Source organism: Nomascus leucogenys, chromosome 17 (assembly GCF_006542625.1).
Source record: "Nomascus leucogenys isolate Asia chromosome 17, Asia_NLE_v1, whole genome shotgun sequence".
Taxonomy (NCBI): Eukaryota; Metazoa; Chordata; class Mammalia; order Primates; family Hylobatidae; genus Nomascus; species Nomascus leucogenys.
In genome coordinates, this window is record NC_044397.1 from 89632982 (window position 1) to 89650911 (window position 17930).

Sequence of the window (17930 nt, forward strand, 5' to 3'; positions counted from 1 at the left end):
TGAGGCAGGAGAACCGCTTGAACCCAGGAGGTGGAGATTGCAGTGAGCCAAGATCGTGCCATTGCACTCCAGCTTGGGTAACAAGAGCGAAGCTCCGTCTCGAAAAAAGAAAAAGAGAACGTATGACAGTTTCTCTCTCTCTGTCTCTCCTGCCGCCATGAGAAGACGTGCCTTGTTTCCCCTTCACCTTCCGCCATGATTGTAAGTTTCCTAAGACCCCCAAGTCATGCTTCCTGTTAAGCCTGAGGAACTGTGAGTCAATTAAACCTCTTTTCTTTATAAATTACCCAATCTCAGGTAGTTCTGAAAACAGTGTGAAAGCAGACTAATACACCAGCCAGCCAGCCAGCCAGCCAGCCATCCATCCATCCATCCATTAATTTCTGAACACTGGCCAGGTGCGGTGGTTCATGCCTATAGTTCTAGCACTTTGGGAGGCTGACGCGGATGGATCGCCTGAGGTCAGGAGTTCAAGACCAGCCTGGCTAACATGGTGAAACCCCGTCTCTAGTAAAAATACAAACATTAGCCGGGCGTGGTGGCACATGCTTATAATCCCAGCTACTCGAGAGGCTGAGGCAAGAGAATCACTTGAACCCAGGAGGCAGAGATTGCAGTGAGCCGAGATCATGCCACTGCTAAGGCAGGAGAATGGCTTGAACCCAGAAGGTGGAGGTTGCAGTGAGCCAAGATTATGCCATTGCACTCCAGCCTGGGCCACAAGAGCAAAACTTCGTCTCAAAAAACAAACACACAAACAAACTTCACAAAACTGACTCAAGAAGCAGTGAAAACTCGATAGAAGGCTTTCAGTCAGCATTCAGACATTTTTTTTTTTTTGAGATGGGGGTCTCGCTCTGTCGCCCAGGGTCAGGGTCTTGCTCTATTGCCCAGGCTAGAGTGCAGTGTCATGCCCATAACTTACTACAACCTGAAACTCCTGAGCTCAAGCAATCCTCCTGCCTCAGTCTCCTGAGTTGTTGTGGATCTCCTGAGTTGCTGTGATTATAGGCATGAGCCATCACACCGGGCCCCAAATTTTCCATCTTAACCATTTTAAGTGCACAGTTCATCAATATTAACCACATTCACAGAGTTGTGCAACCGTCACCACCATCCATCTCCAGAATTTTCTCATCTTCCCCAACTGAAACTCAGTCCTCATGAAACACTCACTCCCCATCCCCCTCCCCAGCCCCTGGCACCCCCCATCCTGCTTCCTGTCTCTGTGACTCAGACCATTCTAGGGACCTCCTAGGAGTGGAATCACACAGGATTTGTCCTTTTGTATCTGGCTTATTTCACTGAGCATGTTGTCCTCAAGGTGCATCCAATCTAGCCTGTATCCTGCGTCAGGATTCCCTTACTTCTTTTTTTTTTTTTCTGTCACCCAGCATGGAGTTCAGTGGCACAATCTCGGCTCACTGCAACCTCTGCCTCCCGGGTTCAAGCGATTCTCCTGCCTCAACCTCCCGAGTAGCTGAGACTACAGGTGCCTGCCACCATGCCTGGCTAATTTTTGTATTTTTAGTAGAGACAGAGTTTCATCATGTTGGCCAGGCTGGTCTCGATCTCTTGACCTTGTGAGCCGCCCACCTCAGCCTCCCAAAGTGCTGGGATTACACCTGCCTCAGCCTCCCAAAGTGTTGTGGGCCACGGCCCCTGGCCTTTTTTCTTTTTGAGATGGAGTCTCACTCTGTCACCCAGGCTGGAGTGCAGTGGCACAATCTCGGCTCACTGCAAGCTCTGCCTCCTGGGTTCAAGCAATTCTGCCAAAGCCTCCTGAATACCTGGGATTACAGGCGCCCACCACCACGCTCGGCTAATTTTTGTATTTTTAGTAGAGATGGGGTTTCGCCATGCTGGCCAGGCTGGTCTCGAACTCCTGACCTCAGGTGATCTGCCCGCCTTGACCTCCCAGAGTGCTGGGATTACAGATGTGAGCCACTGCGCCCGGCCCAGGACTCCTTCCTTCTTAAGTCTGAGTCCTATTGTGATGTGCGGAGGGACCGCGCTGTGTTCATCCTTTCATCTGGTGATAGACCCGTGGGCTGATTTTTGCCTTTTCGCTATTGTGAATCCCGCTTCTATGAGCACAGGTGTGCAAACAGCTCCCTGAGTAGCTGGGATTACAGGCGCCCGCCACTACACTTGGCTCATTTTTGCTTTTTTTTTTTTTTTTTTTTTTTGACACGGAGTTTCACTCTTGTCGCCCAGGCTGGAGTGCAATGGCACGATCTCGGCTCACTGCGAGCTCCGCCTCCCGGGTTCAAGCAATTCTCCTGCCTCAGCCTCCCGAGTAGTTGAAATTACAGGTGACTGCCACTATGCCTAGCTGATGTTTTTTTGTATTTTTTAGTAGAGACGGGGTTTCACCATGTTAGCTAGGCTGGTTTCGAACTCCTGACCTCAGGTGATCCACCCACCTCTGCCTCCCAAAGCACTGGGATTCCAGGCGTGAGCCACCGCGCCTGGCTCTTGTAAAGTGTTTTAACCGCCTTGTTTTACTGTTCTGGAGCTGGGGGTCTGGTCTCAGCTCTGCTTCTGTTCGCTCCTGCTAAGGGAACCCCTGTAGGCAGCCCGGTCCCCGCCTCTGCCAGGAGACAACATACCTGGAAGTGAAGTTGGAGTCCGTCCTGCCCCAGTGCTGCTGCTGTTTTAGGAAAATATCCTGTGGGGTAAAATCCCAAATGTATCCGTGCAACACCATGGGCATCCCCCAGCTAACTCAGATCTCCGGCCACCCTCCCCGGGCTGGGTAAGGCTCCTCCCTGTCATGCCATCCGGGTCTCTCCCGCGTGACACTTTAATGAGGTCAAGCATGTGGGTGATGGCTGCCTGATCATCTTCCCACCGCGGGGCATGGCTAGGGGCTATGTACCCTGGAAACGCCTCAGTTTTTATGCTGATAAGGGAAGGAGGAAGAGGGGGCCCCTCAAGGGACAGGCGACAGGGTTTGGTGGGGACGCGACTCACCAGTTTGTACTTGGTGTTCCCGTCTAACGTGTAACCGCTCTCGTAGAAGGTGGCCTGGAACCCCAGGGAGTGGGGGTTGCTCACCATCACCTGGGAGTGGGAGAGAGCAGCTCAGGCTGTACAGAGCCAGCAGGCAGGATGGGGCGACAAACCCCCGCAGTGACCCCAGCACACCTTCAGATGAAAAATCAGGACCAGGAGTAGTGGCTCATGTCTGTAATCCCAGCACTTTGGGAGACCAAGGTGAGAAGACTGCCTGAGCCCAGGAGTTCAAGAGCAGCCTGGGCAACACAGCGAGATCCTGTCTCTACAAAAAAAAAAAAAAAAAAAAGTTGGCCAGGCGCGGTGGCTCATGCCTGTACTTCCAGCACTTCGGGAGGCTGAGGCAGGCGGATCACCTGAGGTCGGGAGTTTGAGACCAGCCTGACCAACATGGAGAAACCCCATCTCTACTAAAAATACAAAATTAGCCAGGCATGGTGACGCATGCCTGTAATCCCAGCTACTCAGGAGCCCGAGGCAAGAGAATCGCCCAAATGGAAACTCTGTCCTCATGAAGCAATAATTTACCTACTTTTAAATTTTTTATTTTTATTTATTTATTTATTTATTTATTTATTTATTTATTTTGAGATGGAGTCTCACTCTGTCACCCAGGCTGGAGTGGTCTCAGCTCACTGCAACCTCCACCTCCCAGATTCAAGTGATTCTCCCACCTCAGCCTCCTGAGTAGCTGGGATTACAGACATGTGCCACCACATCCAGCTAATTTTTGTATTTTTAGTAGAGATGGGGTTTCACTATGTTGGCCAAGCTGATCTTGAACTCCTGGCCTCAGGCAATCTGCCCACCCTGGCCCCCCAAAGTGCTGGGATTACAGGTGTGAGCCACCGCGCCTGGACAAATTTTTTATTTTTTTAAGAGATGAGGTTTTGCTCTATTACCCAGGCTGGAGTGCAATGGCATGATTATAGCTCACTGCAGCCTCAACCTCCTGGGCTCAAGTGATCCTCCTGCCTCAGCCTCCTGCCTCAGCCCCAAGTAGCTGGGACTACAGGTGCATGCCACTACACCTGGCTAATTTTTATTTTTTAAATTTATTTTTATTTATTTATTTATCGAGACAGAATTTCACTCTTGTTGCCCAGGCTGGAATGTAATCGCATGATCTCGGCTCGCCACAACCTCCGCCTCCCGGGTTCAAGTGATTCTCCTGCCTCAGCCTCCCGAGTAGCTGGGATTACAGGCATGCGCCACCACACCCGGCTAATAATTTTTATATTTTTTTGTACAGACGGAGTCTCACTATGTTGCCCAGGCTAGTCTCGAGCTCCTGGGTTCAAGCGATCCTCCCACCTCAGCCTCCTGAAGTACTGAAATTACGGGTGTGAGCCGCCGCGCCTGGCTCTCATGTAATTTATTGAATCCTATACTAACAGTGAAAAACAGAAAGGTTATATCAGTACTGGAAGTACAGCTTCTACTGAATGTAATCGGTTTTGTGCTGTTGTAAAGTCAAAAACTTGTGGGACCATCTGTACTTGCAATTAATGTCTAGGCTTAGACACTTGGATTTTGGATCGAGAAACATCCAAGCACTTCCTGCTGGGTGGGGGAAGGCCACAGGGGTCAGGGCTCTTAGCTGCTAGCAAGAGAAGCCAACTCAGGCTGAGTTCAGAAAATGAAGCCAGCAGGGTGGCTCACACCTGTGATCCCGGCACTTTGGGAGTCTGAGGTGGGTGGATCACCTGAGGTCAGGAGTTCAAGACCAGTCTGGCCAACATGGCGAAACCCCGTCTTACTAAAAATACAAAACTTAGCCAGGCATGATGGCATGCACCTGTAATCCCAGCTACTTGGGAGGCTGAGGCAGGAGAATGGCTTGAACCTGGGAGGCAGAGGTTGCAGTGAGCCAAGATCGTGCCACTGCACTCCAGCCTGGGCGACAGAGCAAAACTCCATCTCAAAAAAAAAAGAAGAAGAAGAAGAAGAAAACAAAAGAAAAGAATAGAAAATGAATTTATGGGCAGCTCAGAAGGATGGAGGAGCCACAGAGACAGCACAAGAGCGGCCAGGTGGCCAGCTGGAAAGCCACAGTCTCATCACGCCCAGACATGCAGAGGCTCTTCGAGGGGGAAGACACACAGAAATGGCTGGGCATGGTGGCTCACGCCTGTAATCCCAGCACTTTGGGAGTCCAAGGTGAGCAGGTCACTTGAGACCAGGAGTTCAAGACCAGCCTGACCAACATGGGGAAACCCCATCTCCACTAAAAATACAAAATTAGCCAGGCATGGTGGCACATCCCGGTAATCCCAGCTACTCGAGAGGCTGAGGCAGGAGAATTGTTTGAGCCCGGGAGGCACAGGCTGCAGTGAGCCGAGATCACACCACTGCACTCCAGCCTAATGGACAGAGCGAGGTTCTGTCTCAAAAAAAAAAAAAAAAGAAAGAAAGAAAGAAACATAGAGACAATTTCTGTGCAGAATTGTGAGTGTGTGAGTAGCGTCTCTCCTTGTGGGGGATGCCAGGGGATTTCCAGAATCTGGGAGTGGGCACCAGGCTGTGGCTGAGAATCCCAGATAGCAGAAACATCAAGATGTACTTACCAGAGGAATCAGGGATGTGCCTGGCTGCGGTATCAACGAAGCAGTCAATTCCAGCTGGCTGTGCATGTCAATGGTATACATCCTGTATATAAATTCTCCTGTCAGAACCTCTATCTAGTTAGGAAGGCAAAGAAGAAAGACAATCATGCTCCTGTTCCCAGAAAGAAAGGGCAAGGAGGCGGGAAGGAGGAAGGGACCGTCCTGGTGCTGCAGCCTGAATCTCCACTTGCGCCTCTGTCTTCCCCACTAGACTCTGTATTTCCAGATGGGCACAATGCCAGCCCCTCCCTTCTCTCCAGAAGTATCCCCCAACCCTGACATTTGCAGTAATTGCTTCTTTCTGTTCCTTTCTTTTTTTTTTTTTTTTTTGAGACAGGGTCTCGCTCTGTCACCCAGGCTGGAGTGCAGTGGTTTGATCATGGCTCACTGCAGCCTTGACCTCCCAGGATCAAGCAATCCTCTTCCCTCAGCCTCCCAAGTAGCCGGGACTACAGGCGTGCAACCACCATGTCTGGCTAATTTAATTTTTTTTTTTTTTTATAATAGAGACAAGGTCTTACTATGTTACCACGCTGGTCCCAAACTCCCGGGCACAAGCGATCCTCCCATCTCGGCCTCCCAAAGTGCTTGGGGTTACAGTTGTGAGCCACCGCGCCTGATCTCTTTCTGTTTCTTTCTTTTCTTTTTTTTTTTTTTTTTGAGACGGAGTCTGGCTCTGTCGCCCAGCTTGGGGTGCAGTGGCACAATCTCGGCTCAATGCAAGCTCTGCCTCCAGGGTTCATGCCATTCTCCTGCCTCAGCCTCCCAAGTAGCTGGGACTACAGGCGCCCACCACCAAGCCCAGCTAATATTTTTTTTTGTATTTTTGGTAGAGACGGGGTTTCACTGTTAGCCAGGATGGTCTTGATCTCCTGACCTTGTGATCCACCCACCTCAGCCTCCCAAAGTGCTGGGATTACAGGCGTGAGCCACCATGCCCCGCCCCTCTTTCTATTTCTTTTTTTTTTTTTTTTTTTGAGATGGAGTCTCACTCTGTCACCCAGGCTGGAGTGCAGTGATCTTGGCTCACTGCAAGCTCCGCCTCCCGGGTTCACGCCATTCTCCTGCCTCAGCTTCCTGAGTAGCTGGGACTACAGGCACCCGCCACCATGCCCGGCTAATTTTTTGTATTTTTAGTAGAGACGGGGTTTCACCGTGTTAGCCAGGAAGGTCTCGATCTCCTGATCTCGTGATCCGCCCACCTCAGCCTCCCAAAGTGCTGGGATTATAAGCGTGAGCCACCGTGCCTGGCCCCTCTTTCTGTTTCTTTAGAGTAGAGCTGCCCTAGTATGCATCTCAAGATCATATCTTAGTCTTGCCCCTTCCCCAACACAGGTATGCCTTTTAATCTTCTTTCAATCTACAGGTTTGTTGGCTGGGTTTAGTGGCTCACACCTGTAATCCTGAGGTGTAGAGAATCACTTAAGTTCAGGGGTTTGAGACCAACCTGGACAACACAGGGAGACTCCTATCTCTACAAAAACTACTTTTTTTTTTTTTGACATGGAGTCGCACTCCATCACCCAGGCTGGAGTGCAGTGGCTTGGTTTCGGCTCACTGAAACCTCTGCCTCCCAGGTTCAAGCGATTCTCCTGCCTCAGCCTCCTGAGTAGCTGGGATTACAAGCATGTGCCACCACGCCCATCTAATTTTTGTATTTTTAGTAGAGACGGGGTTTCGCCATGTTGGCCAGGCTGGTCTCGAACCCCTGACCTCAGGTGATCCGCCCACCTCGGCCTCCCAAAGTGTTAGGATTACAGGTATAAGCCACCACGCCCGGCCCCCTTTTCCTTTCCATGGATTTTGGAAGCCCCCACGCTGTTGGGCCTGTAGCATTTCTCAAAATCTGGATTTCCCTGGTGCAGGTGAACCCATTCCTCTGTCTTTTGTATTTCTGGCAAATTTGCATCTGGATTGATGCTCGCCTCATCAGATTGAGTTTGATCGTGTTGGCAATGGTCAATGGGTGATGTGATTGATCTCTTATTGGTGATGAATACTATCTTGTTGTCTCTTATTTTGTTAATTTCTTTTTTTAAATTGGTGTTTTAGAAATGGGGGTCTCATTTTGTCACCCAGGCTGGAGTGCAGTGACTCCATCATAGCTCACTGCAGCCTCGAACTCCTGCGCTCAAGTGATCCCCACACCTCAGCCTCCCCAGTAACTGACAGTACACACCACCAGGCCCAACTTATTCATTTATTTTTTTTTTTGAGACGAAGTCTCGCTCTGTCACCCAGGCTGGAGTGCAGTGGTGTGATCTCGGCTCATTGCAACCTCTGCCTCCCAGGTTAAAGAGATTCTCATACCTCAGCACTCCAAATAGGTGGAATTACAGGCACCCGCCACCACACCAAGCTAATTTTCATATTTTTAGTAGAGATGGGGTGTCACCATGTTGGCCAGGCTGGTCTGGAACTCCTGACCTCAAGTGATCCACCCGCCTCAGTCTCCCAAAGACTCAGTCTCCAAAGTCTCCCACCGTACCTGGCCAACGCCCAGCTTTTAAAAAAAATTTTAGAAATGGGTGTATGTTGCCCAGGCTGGTCTTGAACTCCTGGCCTCAAACAACCCTCCAGCCTCAGCCTCCTGAGCAACTGGGGCTACAGGCGTGCACCACCATACCCAGGTTGAATTTGTCTTTTTTAAAAAGTGCATTGAACATTGATCTAAACAGTTAGGATCACATACCTTGCACTTCCCAACGTGGAGTTCAGGGTCCATGAGAAGCGCCTGGATATTCACGAGGCACTTCTGGAAATCAAAAGCTGGAAAGGCTGCGTCACGCAGTGGGGTCAATATTTCCAGAATCCCTGGGCTCTGGAACATCAGGGCCGCCTCTTCTGACCAGATGTGTTGGTCTGCAAACTAAGAAGAAAATGATGCCTGAGGTCTAATCATTCTAATTGCTTTTCTGGAGATTTAAATTGTATTGCCGGGCGCGGTGGCTCAAGCCTGTAATCCCCCCACTTTGGGAGGCCCAGGTGGGCGGATCACGAGGTCAGGAGATCGAGACCATCCTGGCTAACACAGTGAAACCCCGTCTCTACTAAAAATACAAAAAATTAGCCGGGTGTGTTGGCGGGCGCCTGTAGTCCCAGCTACTCGGGAGGCTGAGGCAGGAGAATGGCGTGAACCCGGGAGGCGGAGCTTGCAGTGAGCCGAGATCGCGCCACTGCACTCCAGCCTGGGGCACAGAGCAAGACTCCGTCTCAAAAAAAATAAAAAATAAATTGTATTTAATGATGCTTTTTTTTTTTTTTTTGATACAGAATCTTGCTCTGTAGCCTAGGCTGGAGTGCAGTGGCAGGATCTCAGCCGATGGCAACCTCCGCCTCTTGGGTTCAAGCGATTCTCTTGAGTCACTGGGATTTACTGGGCTCACTGAAATCGCGCACCACCACGCCCGGCTAATTTTTAATTTTTTTTTCTGGAGACGTGGTCTCCCTATGTTGCCCAGTCTGGTCTTGAACTCCTAGCCTCCAACAGTTCTCCTGCCTTGGCCTCCCGAAGCTCTGGGATCAGAGACAGGAGGAACTGCGCGTAGCCTAATTCCTATTCACAGATTGTGGATAAGAACCTCTCCCCAGCGTACAGCCTGGCCCCACCAGAACGTCAGGGTTAAGGCTCCTAAGAGATGGTTCCTCTGTGCTCCACACCTAAATAATCCATCTTATTCCACTGTCAGGCAACTTCCAGGAATTATAGTGGCTGTAGGCTGTAGTCTAGCTGGAAAAACACTGAAGTAGAAGTCAGTAGACCCGGGGAACTCTTTTGGCTCAGCCACTAACAACTTATGTGGCCTTGGGAAAGAAAGAAGCTGGAGCAACCATGCCTATAATCCCACACTTTGGGAGGCTGAGGTGGGAGGATCACTTGAGCCCAGGAGTTCAAAGGCAGCCTGGACAACATAGCAAGACCCCATCTCTACCAAAAAAAAATTCCAAAAATTATCCAAGTCTGGTGGTGTGCCCCTGTAGTCCCAGCTACTCGGGAGGCTGAAGTGGGAGGATCACCTGAGCCCTGGAGGTCAAGACTGCAGCGAGCCAATATCACGCCACTGTACTCCAGCCTGGATTTTGAAGTGAGACACTGTCTCAAAAAAGAAAAAAAAATAAAAGCTGGAGCTTTTGATTTTCTCATTTGTAAATGTCTCCTTCACGGAGTTACTGTGAGGATGGAAATACAACTATTATTATTTTTTTCTTTCCTTTTGGAAATACAATTAGATAGGCACAGTGGCCGGGCGCAGTGGCTCACGACTGTAATCACAGCACTTTGGGAGGCCTAGGCGGGTGGATCACCTGAGGTCAGGAGTTGAAGACCAGCCTGGACAACATGGTGAAACCCTGACTCCAGTAAAATTACAAAAGTCAGCCTGGTGTGGTGGCATGCACCTGTAATCCCAACTACTCGGGAGGCTGAGGCAGGAGAATTGCTTGAACCCAAGAGGTGGAGGTTGTAGTGAGCCGAGATCGTGCCATGGCATTCCATGCTAGGTGACAGAGTGAGACTCCATCTCAAAAAAAAAAAAATTAGATAGGCGTAATGCACAAGAGGATGTCAGATGACACTTGTGCCACCACTTAGTACCACTTTGAGCCTGGACAGACGATTTAGGTCTCTGTGCCTCAGTTTTTCCATCTGTCAAATAGGGACGATATGAGGAGCTACTCCTAAGATGATGGTCAAGGTTAAGTAATGTAATACACGAAGGTGCCTAGACCAGCACCTATCGTATTTTAAATACTCTTCCCCTTTTAGCTGTTGTTGTTGTTGTTGTTATGATTTTACTAACTAGAGTGATTTCTAGCCTTCGAAAAAAGGTTCAGAAGTTTGTGAACAAGACCATTATTCCTCACCAACTGATTCATAACCCCACTTTCTTTCTTTCTTTCTTTTTTTTGTTGTTTTTGTTGTTTTTGTTGAGACAGAGTCTTACTCTGCCTTCCAGGCTCAAGCAATTCTCCTGCCTCAGCCTCCCAAGTAACTGGAATTACAGGTGCCCACCACCATGCCCAGCTAATTTTTGTATTTTTAGTAGAGACAGCGTTTCACCATGTTGGCAAGGCTGGTCTTGAACTCCTGACCTCAGGTGATCCTTCCACGTCGTCCTCCCAAAGTGCCGGGATTACAGGCGTGAGCCACTGCACCCAGCCCATAACCGCACTTTCTTTTTACCTACTTTGATTATGGAACTTGGCACGATGCCCAGATTGCCATAATACAAATTATCCTCCCGAGTTATAACTGCCAGTTCGTTTTCATCTAGGAAAAACAAAACAAGACAAAACGAAAATTGAAATGCTGGTCATTTCTGTGGACAAAAACAGAAGTATGGTCGGGTGCAGTGGCTCACGCCTATAATTCCAACACTTTGAGAGGCCAAGGGGGGCGGATCACTTGAGGCCAGGAGTTTGAGACCAACCTGGCCAACATGGTGAATCCTCCTTTCTGCTAAAAATACAAAAATGAGCCGTGCACCACCTGTAGTCCCAGCTACTTAGGAGGCTGAGGCAGGAGAATCACTTAACCCGGGAGGCAGAGGTTACACTGAGCAGAGATTGCACCACTGTACTCCAGCCTGGGCAACAAGATTGAAACTCCATCTCAAAAAAAAAAAAAAAAAGAGTAATATGACAGCTATTTTCTGGTTATAATCACAAAGTTCATGTGGAAAAGCCAAGCAATATGAAAAAAATATAGAGTTGAAACTTTTTTTTTTTTTGGAGTCTCACTCTGTCGCCCAGGCTGGAGTGCAATGGTGCGATCTGCTCACTGCAACCTCCACCTCCCGGGTTCCAGCGATTCTCCCTGCATCAGCCTCCTAAATAGCTGGGATTATAGTTGCCCGCCACCATGCCCGGCTTATTTTTGTATTTTTAGTAGACAGGGGGTTTCACCATGTTGGCCAGGCTGGTCTCGAACTCCTGATCTCAGGTGATCCACCCGCCTCGGCCTCCCAAGGTGCTGGGATTACAGGCATGAGCCACCGCACCCGGCTGATTTCATGTTTTGGCTGGGTTGGGTCTGGCAGGCCTATGGTTAATAAGCCAGGTCTAAATATTTCTAGGCTACCAGTGGGTCGGCTACGCACTGACAGCAATGCTGTGGATGGTGATCTTGGCTTCAAAAATGGAAGAAAACAAGGTCTGGTCTCCTTTTTTCACCCGGACGGTATCAACGAGCTGACCTAGAAGGTAACAGTACAGGTGCATGTACATAGTACGTGTACATCCTGGGAAAGGGGATGTCTACTACTGGGACCCCACCCACCCCGCCACCACCCAGCCCACCCAGCCAATGGCTCTTCGATGTTCCTTATAGCTTTTGAGAGGTTCGCTATTCAAAGGAGAATTAATCAAGGAAAATATAGCACTGAAACACAATTTTGTTAAGCATGACAAGGAATATGCTTCGGTTTAAGAAAACCCAACCCTTCTGCCAGGCGCAGGGGTGCACGCCTGTAATCCCAGTACTTTGGGAGGCTAAGGTGGGCAGATCGCTTGAAGTCAGGAGTTCGAGATCAGCCTGGCCAACGTGGCAAAACCTTGTCTCTACTAAAAATACAAAAAAATCTGGGCATGCTTGCACGCACCTGTAATCCCAGCTACTTGGAAGACTGAGGCAGGAGAATCACTTGAACCCAGAAGGTGGAGGTTGCAGTGAGCCGAGATCATGCCACTGTACTCCAGCCTGGGCGACAGAGCCAGACTCCATCTCAAAAAAAAAAGAAAAAGAAAAAAAAGAAAACCCGATCCCCATTAATCTTCTCTATAAGCAAGCTCAGAGGGATGGCCATTGAGTTTTTTGTCAACCAGGGGCTTGAACACAACGGAATGTCTTCTAATACAGGTGACCACTATAAGGAATGGTGACCACTATAAGGAATGGTGACCACTATAAGGAATAAAACAGGCCGGGTTTGGTGGCTCTCATCTGTAATCCCAGAACTTTGGGAGGCTGAGGCCGGAGGATTGCTTGAGCCCAGGAGTTTGAGACCAGCCCGGGCAACAGGTGAAACCCCGTCTCTCCGAAAAATAAGTTAGTTACGCATGGTGGCACACCTGTAGTCCCAGTTACTGGGAGGCTGAAGCAGGAGGATCACTTGAGCCTGAGAGGTGGAGGCTGCAGTGAGCCACGATTGCACCACTGCACTCCAGCCTCCATGACAGAGTGAAACCCTGTCTCGAAAAAAAAAAAAAAAAAAAAACAAAAACCATTGTGAGGATAAAACAGGCTGAGTACAGTGGCTCACAGCTGTAATATCCAGACTTCGGGAGGCCAAGGCAGGAGGATTGCTTGAAGCCAGGAGTTTGAGACCAGCCTGGGCAACACAGGAGGACCCAGTCTCTATAAAAAATACAAAAAAATCAGCCAGGCATGGTGGCACATGCCTGTAGCCAGCTACTCGGGAGGCTGAGATGGGAGGATCGTTTGAGCCCAGGGAAGGTGGAGGCTGCAGTGAGCCATGATTGCACCACTGCACTCCAGCCTGGGTGCAGAAGTACAATCAGGACTCAGCACAGCTTCCACCTCCACAGAGTGAGACCCTGTCTCAAAAAAAAAAAAAAAAAAAAAGGAGCTTTACTGTGCATGAACTAAATTCTCCCAGGAATACAACCATTAGCCTTCCCCCATGTTAAAGAAATGTTGGCCGGGCGCTGTGGCTCATGCCTGTAATCCCAACACTTTGGGAGGCCGAGGCAGGTGGATCAAGAGGTCAGGAGATGGAGACCATCCTGAGTAACACGGTGAAATCCCGTCTCTACTAAAAATACAAAAAAAAATTAGCCGGGCGTGGTGGCGGGCGCCTGTAGTCCCAGCTACTAGGGAGGCTGAGGCAGGAGTATGGTGTGAACCCAGGAGGCGGAGCTTGCAGTGGGCCGAGATCGAGATCGCACCACTGCACTCCAGCCTGGGCGACAGAGCAAGACTCCGTCTCAAAAAAAAAAAAAGAAAAGAAAAAAAAAAGAAAGAAATGTTAAATATGAAGCCTCCTGGAACTCTGGAAAAGCAGCCTCAGAGGTGTCTGACTGGCGTTTTTCCCGGATGCGACCTAAAGCTGGCGGAATAAACCTCCATGACGGAGACTCTTGTCACCGTCACTTATTTCAGTTGTCACTGTCTACCCAGCCCTAAGTATCCTGCAAGCCAGGAAGCTAGGGAGGATGCAGAGAGATCCACTAAGTGATTATGGGCTTGTGGTCCACTCTGAACATGGAAGAGAAAAAATAACCCAGTGGTCAAGGGGGTCGCTCTTTCCCCTCCTCTTATCCAGGCTGTACTCGGCCCCTCTGGAGGAGGCCACCAGGCGGCAGCCCCACCCTGGGCCCCTGGGCTCACCTGCATTATGGGAAAACAACAGGCTGTTCTCAAACCACAGGAGCAGGATGCCTGTCTGGCCGGGGGCGATGAGGATGTCGAGAGTCCCGTTATAGTCAAAAGACAGCCCGAAACTCCGGTTGAGGGGGTGCTCTGAGTACTTGAACATGCCCTGGGAGAGAAAGACACCACTCAGCCTCTCCCCAAACCCTACTGTGGAGTCCCACTGAGTCCTAATGAGGGAAGAGGAGTCCGGCTAGTAGGTGCAGGGGAAAGCAAAGAAAGCAAAGAAGCCGCAAGTCTACCTTTCTTTTTTTATTTTTATTAAATACAACTTTATTGTTTTGCTAGGGTTACATTTCAGTTTAACCATTGAAAATTTAGCTCTGAATAGAGAATTACTCTAAGTGTCAAATGCACAATGCATTTTGAAGATTTATTTTATTTTATTTTAATTATTTTATTTATTTCATTTCTTTTTTTTTTTTTTTTTTTTTTTTTTTTTTTTTTTTTTTGAGACGGAGTCTCGCTCTGTCGCCCAGGCTGGAGTGCAGTGGCGCGATCTCGGCTCACTGCAAGCTCCGCCTCCCGGATTCACGCCATTCTCCTGCCTCAGCCTCTCCGAGTAGCTGGGACTACAGGTGCCCGCCACCACGCCCGGCTAATTTTTTTGTATTTTTAGTAGAGACAGGGTTTCACCGTGGTCTCGATCTCCTGACCTCGTGATCCGCCCGCCTCGGCCTCCCAAAGTGCTGGGATTACAGGCGTGAGCCACCGCGCCCGGCCTATTTATTTCATTTCATTTCATTTCTTATTTTATTTTATTTTATCTTATCTTATTTTATTTTATTTTATTTTATTTATTTTATTTTATTTTAGAGATAGAGTCTGGCTCCGTTGCCCAGGCTGGAGTGCAGTGGCATGATCTCGGCTCACTGTCACCTCCATCTCCCAGGTTCAAGTGATTCTCCTGCCTCAGCCTCCCAAGTAGCTGTGATTACAGGTGCCTGCCACCATGCTGGGCTAATTGTTTTGTGTTTTTAGTAGAGACGGGATTTCACCATGTTGGCCAGGCTGGTTTCAAACTCCTGACCTCAAATGATCTTCCCGCCTCGGACTTCCAAAGTGCTAGGATTACAGGCATGAGCCACTGCACTCAGCCTCATTTTGAAGATGTAGTAGAGAAAAATGTAAACTATCTCATCCATGAGTTGTTTATATTGATTACATACTGAAATGGTACTATTGGGCCAGAAGCACTGGCTCATGCCTGTAATCTCCGCACTGTGGGAGGCCGAGGCAGGGTGGGGGTTACTTGAGGTCAGGAGTTTGAGACCAGCCTGGCCAATATGGTGAAACCCTGTCACTACTAAAAATACAAAAATTATCTGGGCATGGTGGCAGGCACCTGTAATCCCAGCTATTCAGGAGGCTGAAGCATGAGAATCACTTGAGCCCTGGAGGCAAAGGTTGCAGTGAGCCTAGATTACACCACTGCACTCCAGTCTGGGTGACACAGTGAGAATCAATCTCACATAAATAAAAAAAAGAAAAGATACTATTTTAAAATGGTTAAACAAAAATACATTATTGATGCCGGGCACCGTGACTTACACCTGTAATCCCAGGACTTCGGGAGGCCGAGGTGGGTGGATCACTTGAGCTCAGGAGTTCAAGACCAGCCTGGCCAACATGGTGAAACCCTATCTCTACTAAAAATACAAAAATTAGCCAGGCGCGGTGGCACGAGCCTGTAGTCCCAGCTACTCGGGAGGCTGAGGCAGGAGAATTGCTTGAAGTTGAAAGGTGGAGGTTGCAGTGAGCTGAGATCGCGCCACTGCACTCCGGCCTGGCTGACAGAGTGAGACTCCGTCTAAAAAACATTAAATAAATAAATAAATACATTTTTAAAAATGTGTGAGTTGTAACAAAAACCCGGGCTTGGGCAAAGGTCCTCTGAGTAGTTCTTCCCTTTGCAAAGTTACTTACCTTCCCTTGATCCACTACAAGCATCGCAACCTGTGACAAAGAAAAAAAGTGGAAGATTCCGCCTAAAGACCCAACGATTTCTGCCTATGAAACAAACAGAAAAGACTTCAGATGAATAAATCTTAATACACATGCGTTTGTCGGTTTAACTTCGGATTATCTATTAAGTTACAATGAAGGAAAGTCTTTTTTTGAAAAACGAATAATGCCCTCTGTGAAAATATGGCACTCAACTGGGCGCAGTGGTTCACGCCTGTCATCCCAGCACTTTGGGTGGCCGAGGCGGGCGGATCACCTGAGGTCAGCAGTTCGAGACCAGCCTGGTCAACGTGGTGAAACCCCATCTCTACTAAAAATACAAAAATTAGCCAGGCATGGTGGTGGGCACCTGTAATCTCAGCTACTCAGGAGGCTGGGGCAGGAGAATCACTTGAACCCGGGAGGCAGAGGTTGCAGTGAGCCACAATCATGCCACTGCCCTCCAGCATGGGTGACAGAGTGAGACCTTGTCTCAAAAAAGAAAAGAAAAGAAAAGAAATGTGACACTTGGGGCAAAAACTTGAAAGAAGACAGCTTTGGTTCGGGTGTTTGGAGAAAATGATATGACCCAGACTGCTAGAAGGCTGCCTGAGTCTTTCATTCCTGACTAGGAGTCCTCATTCCTGATTGTTGGCTGGACAGCAAAGTGTCTAGCAGCTGACTTGGAACATGAATCGGGGCCCCACCTAGGGACAGTGAGACAGATTTCCATAGCAGCCCAGCTGGCTACCTCCCACGTCTTGCAGAGACAGAGAGAGAGAGAGAGAGGAAGAGAAAGAGAGAGATAGAGAGACAGAGAGACTAAGACCGCTATCTTTTTTCTTTTTTTTTTTTTCTTTTTTTGAGATGGAGTCTCACTCTGTTGCCCAGGCTGGAGTGCAGTGGCACAGTCTCGGCTCACTGCAACCTCTGTCTCCTGGGTTCAAGCAATCCTCCCTGCCTCCCCATCTCCAGTAGCTGGGACTACAGGCACCTGCCACCACATTTGGCTAATTTTTGTATTTTTTAGTAGAAATGTGGTTTCGCCATGTTGGCCAGGCTGGTCTTGAACTCCTGACCTCAGGTGATCCGCCCACCTCGGCCTCCCAAAGTGCTGGGATTACAGCCATCAGCCACAGCGCCCGGCCTTGTTTGTTTGTTTTTGAGACAGAGTTACACTCTTGTCGCCCAGGCTGGAGTGCAATGGTGTGATCTCAGCTCACTGCAATCTCCGCCTCCTGGGTTCAATCTATTCTCCTGCCTCAGCCTCCCAAGTAGCTGGGATTACAGGTGCCCACCACCACACCTGGCTAATTTTCTGTATTTTTAGTAGAGATGAGGTTTCACCATCTTGGCCAGGCTGGTCTTGAACTCTTGACCTCCTGATCCACCGGCCTTGGCCTCCCAAAGTGCTGGGATTACAGGCGTGAGCCATCGAGCCCGGCCTCAAGATCCTTAATTTAATCCCACCTGCAAAATTACTTTTGCCATGTCAGGAACCATATTCACAGGTTCCAGGAATTAGGATGTGGACACACCTTTGGGGGTCTATTATTCTACCTGCCTTCAAGACCCTCCCTCCACCTATCCCATTAGGCAATTATGGGATCCATCTGGCCCTGGAAGGGACTCTAGATCCTGCTCCATCACTCCAACCAGTTTCTTTTCTTTTTCTTTTTCTTTTGCAACAGGGTATCTCTCTGTCCCCCAGGCTAGAGTGCAGTGGCGCAATCATACCCCACTGCAGCGTCAGTCTCCCAGGCTCAAGCAATCCTCCAGCCCCCTGAGTAGCTGGGACCACAGGTACCTACCACCATGCCCAGCTAATTTTTTTCAATTTTTTATAGATATGGGGGGCTAGGTCTCACTATGTTCCCCAGGCTGGTCTTGACCTCCTGAGCTCACGTGATACTCCTTCCTCGGCCTCCCAAAGTGCTGGGATTACAGGTGAGAGCCACTGTACCCATCCATCA

The 17930-nt window shown here is 49.2% G+C and overlaps 1 protein-coding gene across 1 annotated transcript in view; it reads right to left on the minus strand.

Annotated features, from left to right (window-relative positions):
* The window catches only part of CATSPERD (cation channel sperm associated auxiliary subunit delta), a 55416-nt gene that overhangs the window by 15878 nt on the left and 21608 nt on the right, over positions 1-17930 (minus strand). The window contains exons 8-15 of the mRNA XM_030796297.1: positions 15940-16023; positions 13972-14122; positions 11723-11818; positions 10811-10893; positions 8317-8493; positions 5586-5699; positions 2977-3066; positions 2613-2671 (exon numbers count right to left, since the gene is read on the minus strand). Of these exons, the coding sequence (XP_030652157.1) occupies positions 2613-2671; positions 2977-3066; positions 5586-5699; positions 8317-8493; positions 10811-10893; positions 11723-11818; positions 13972-14122; positions 15940-16023 (854 nt within the window). The remainder of the gene's footprint in view (positions 1-2612; positions 2672-2976; positions 3067-5585; positions 5700-8316; positions 8494-10810; positions 10894-11722; positions 11819-13971; positions 14123-15939; positions 16024-17930) is intronic.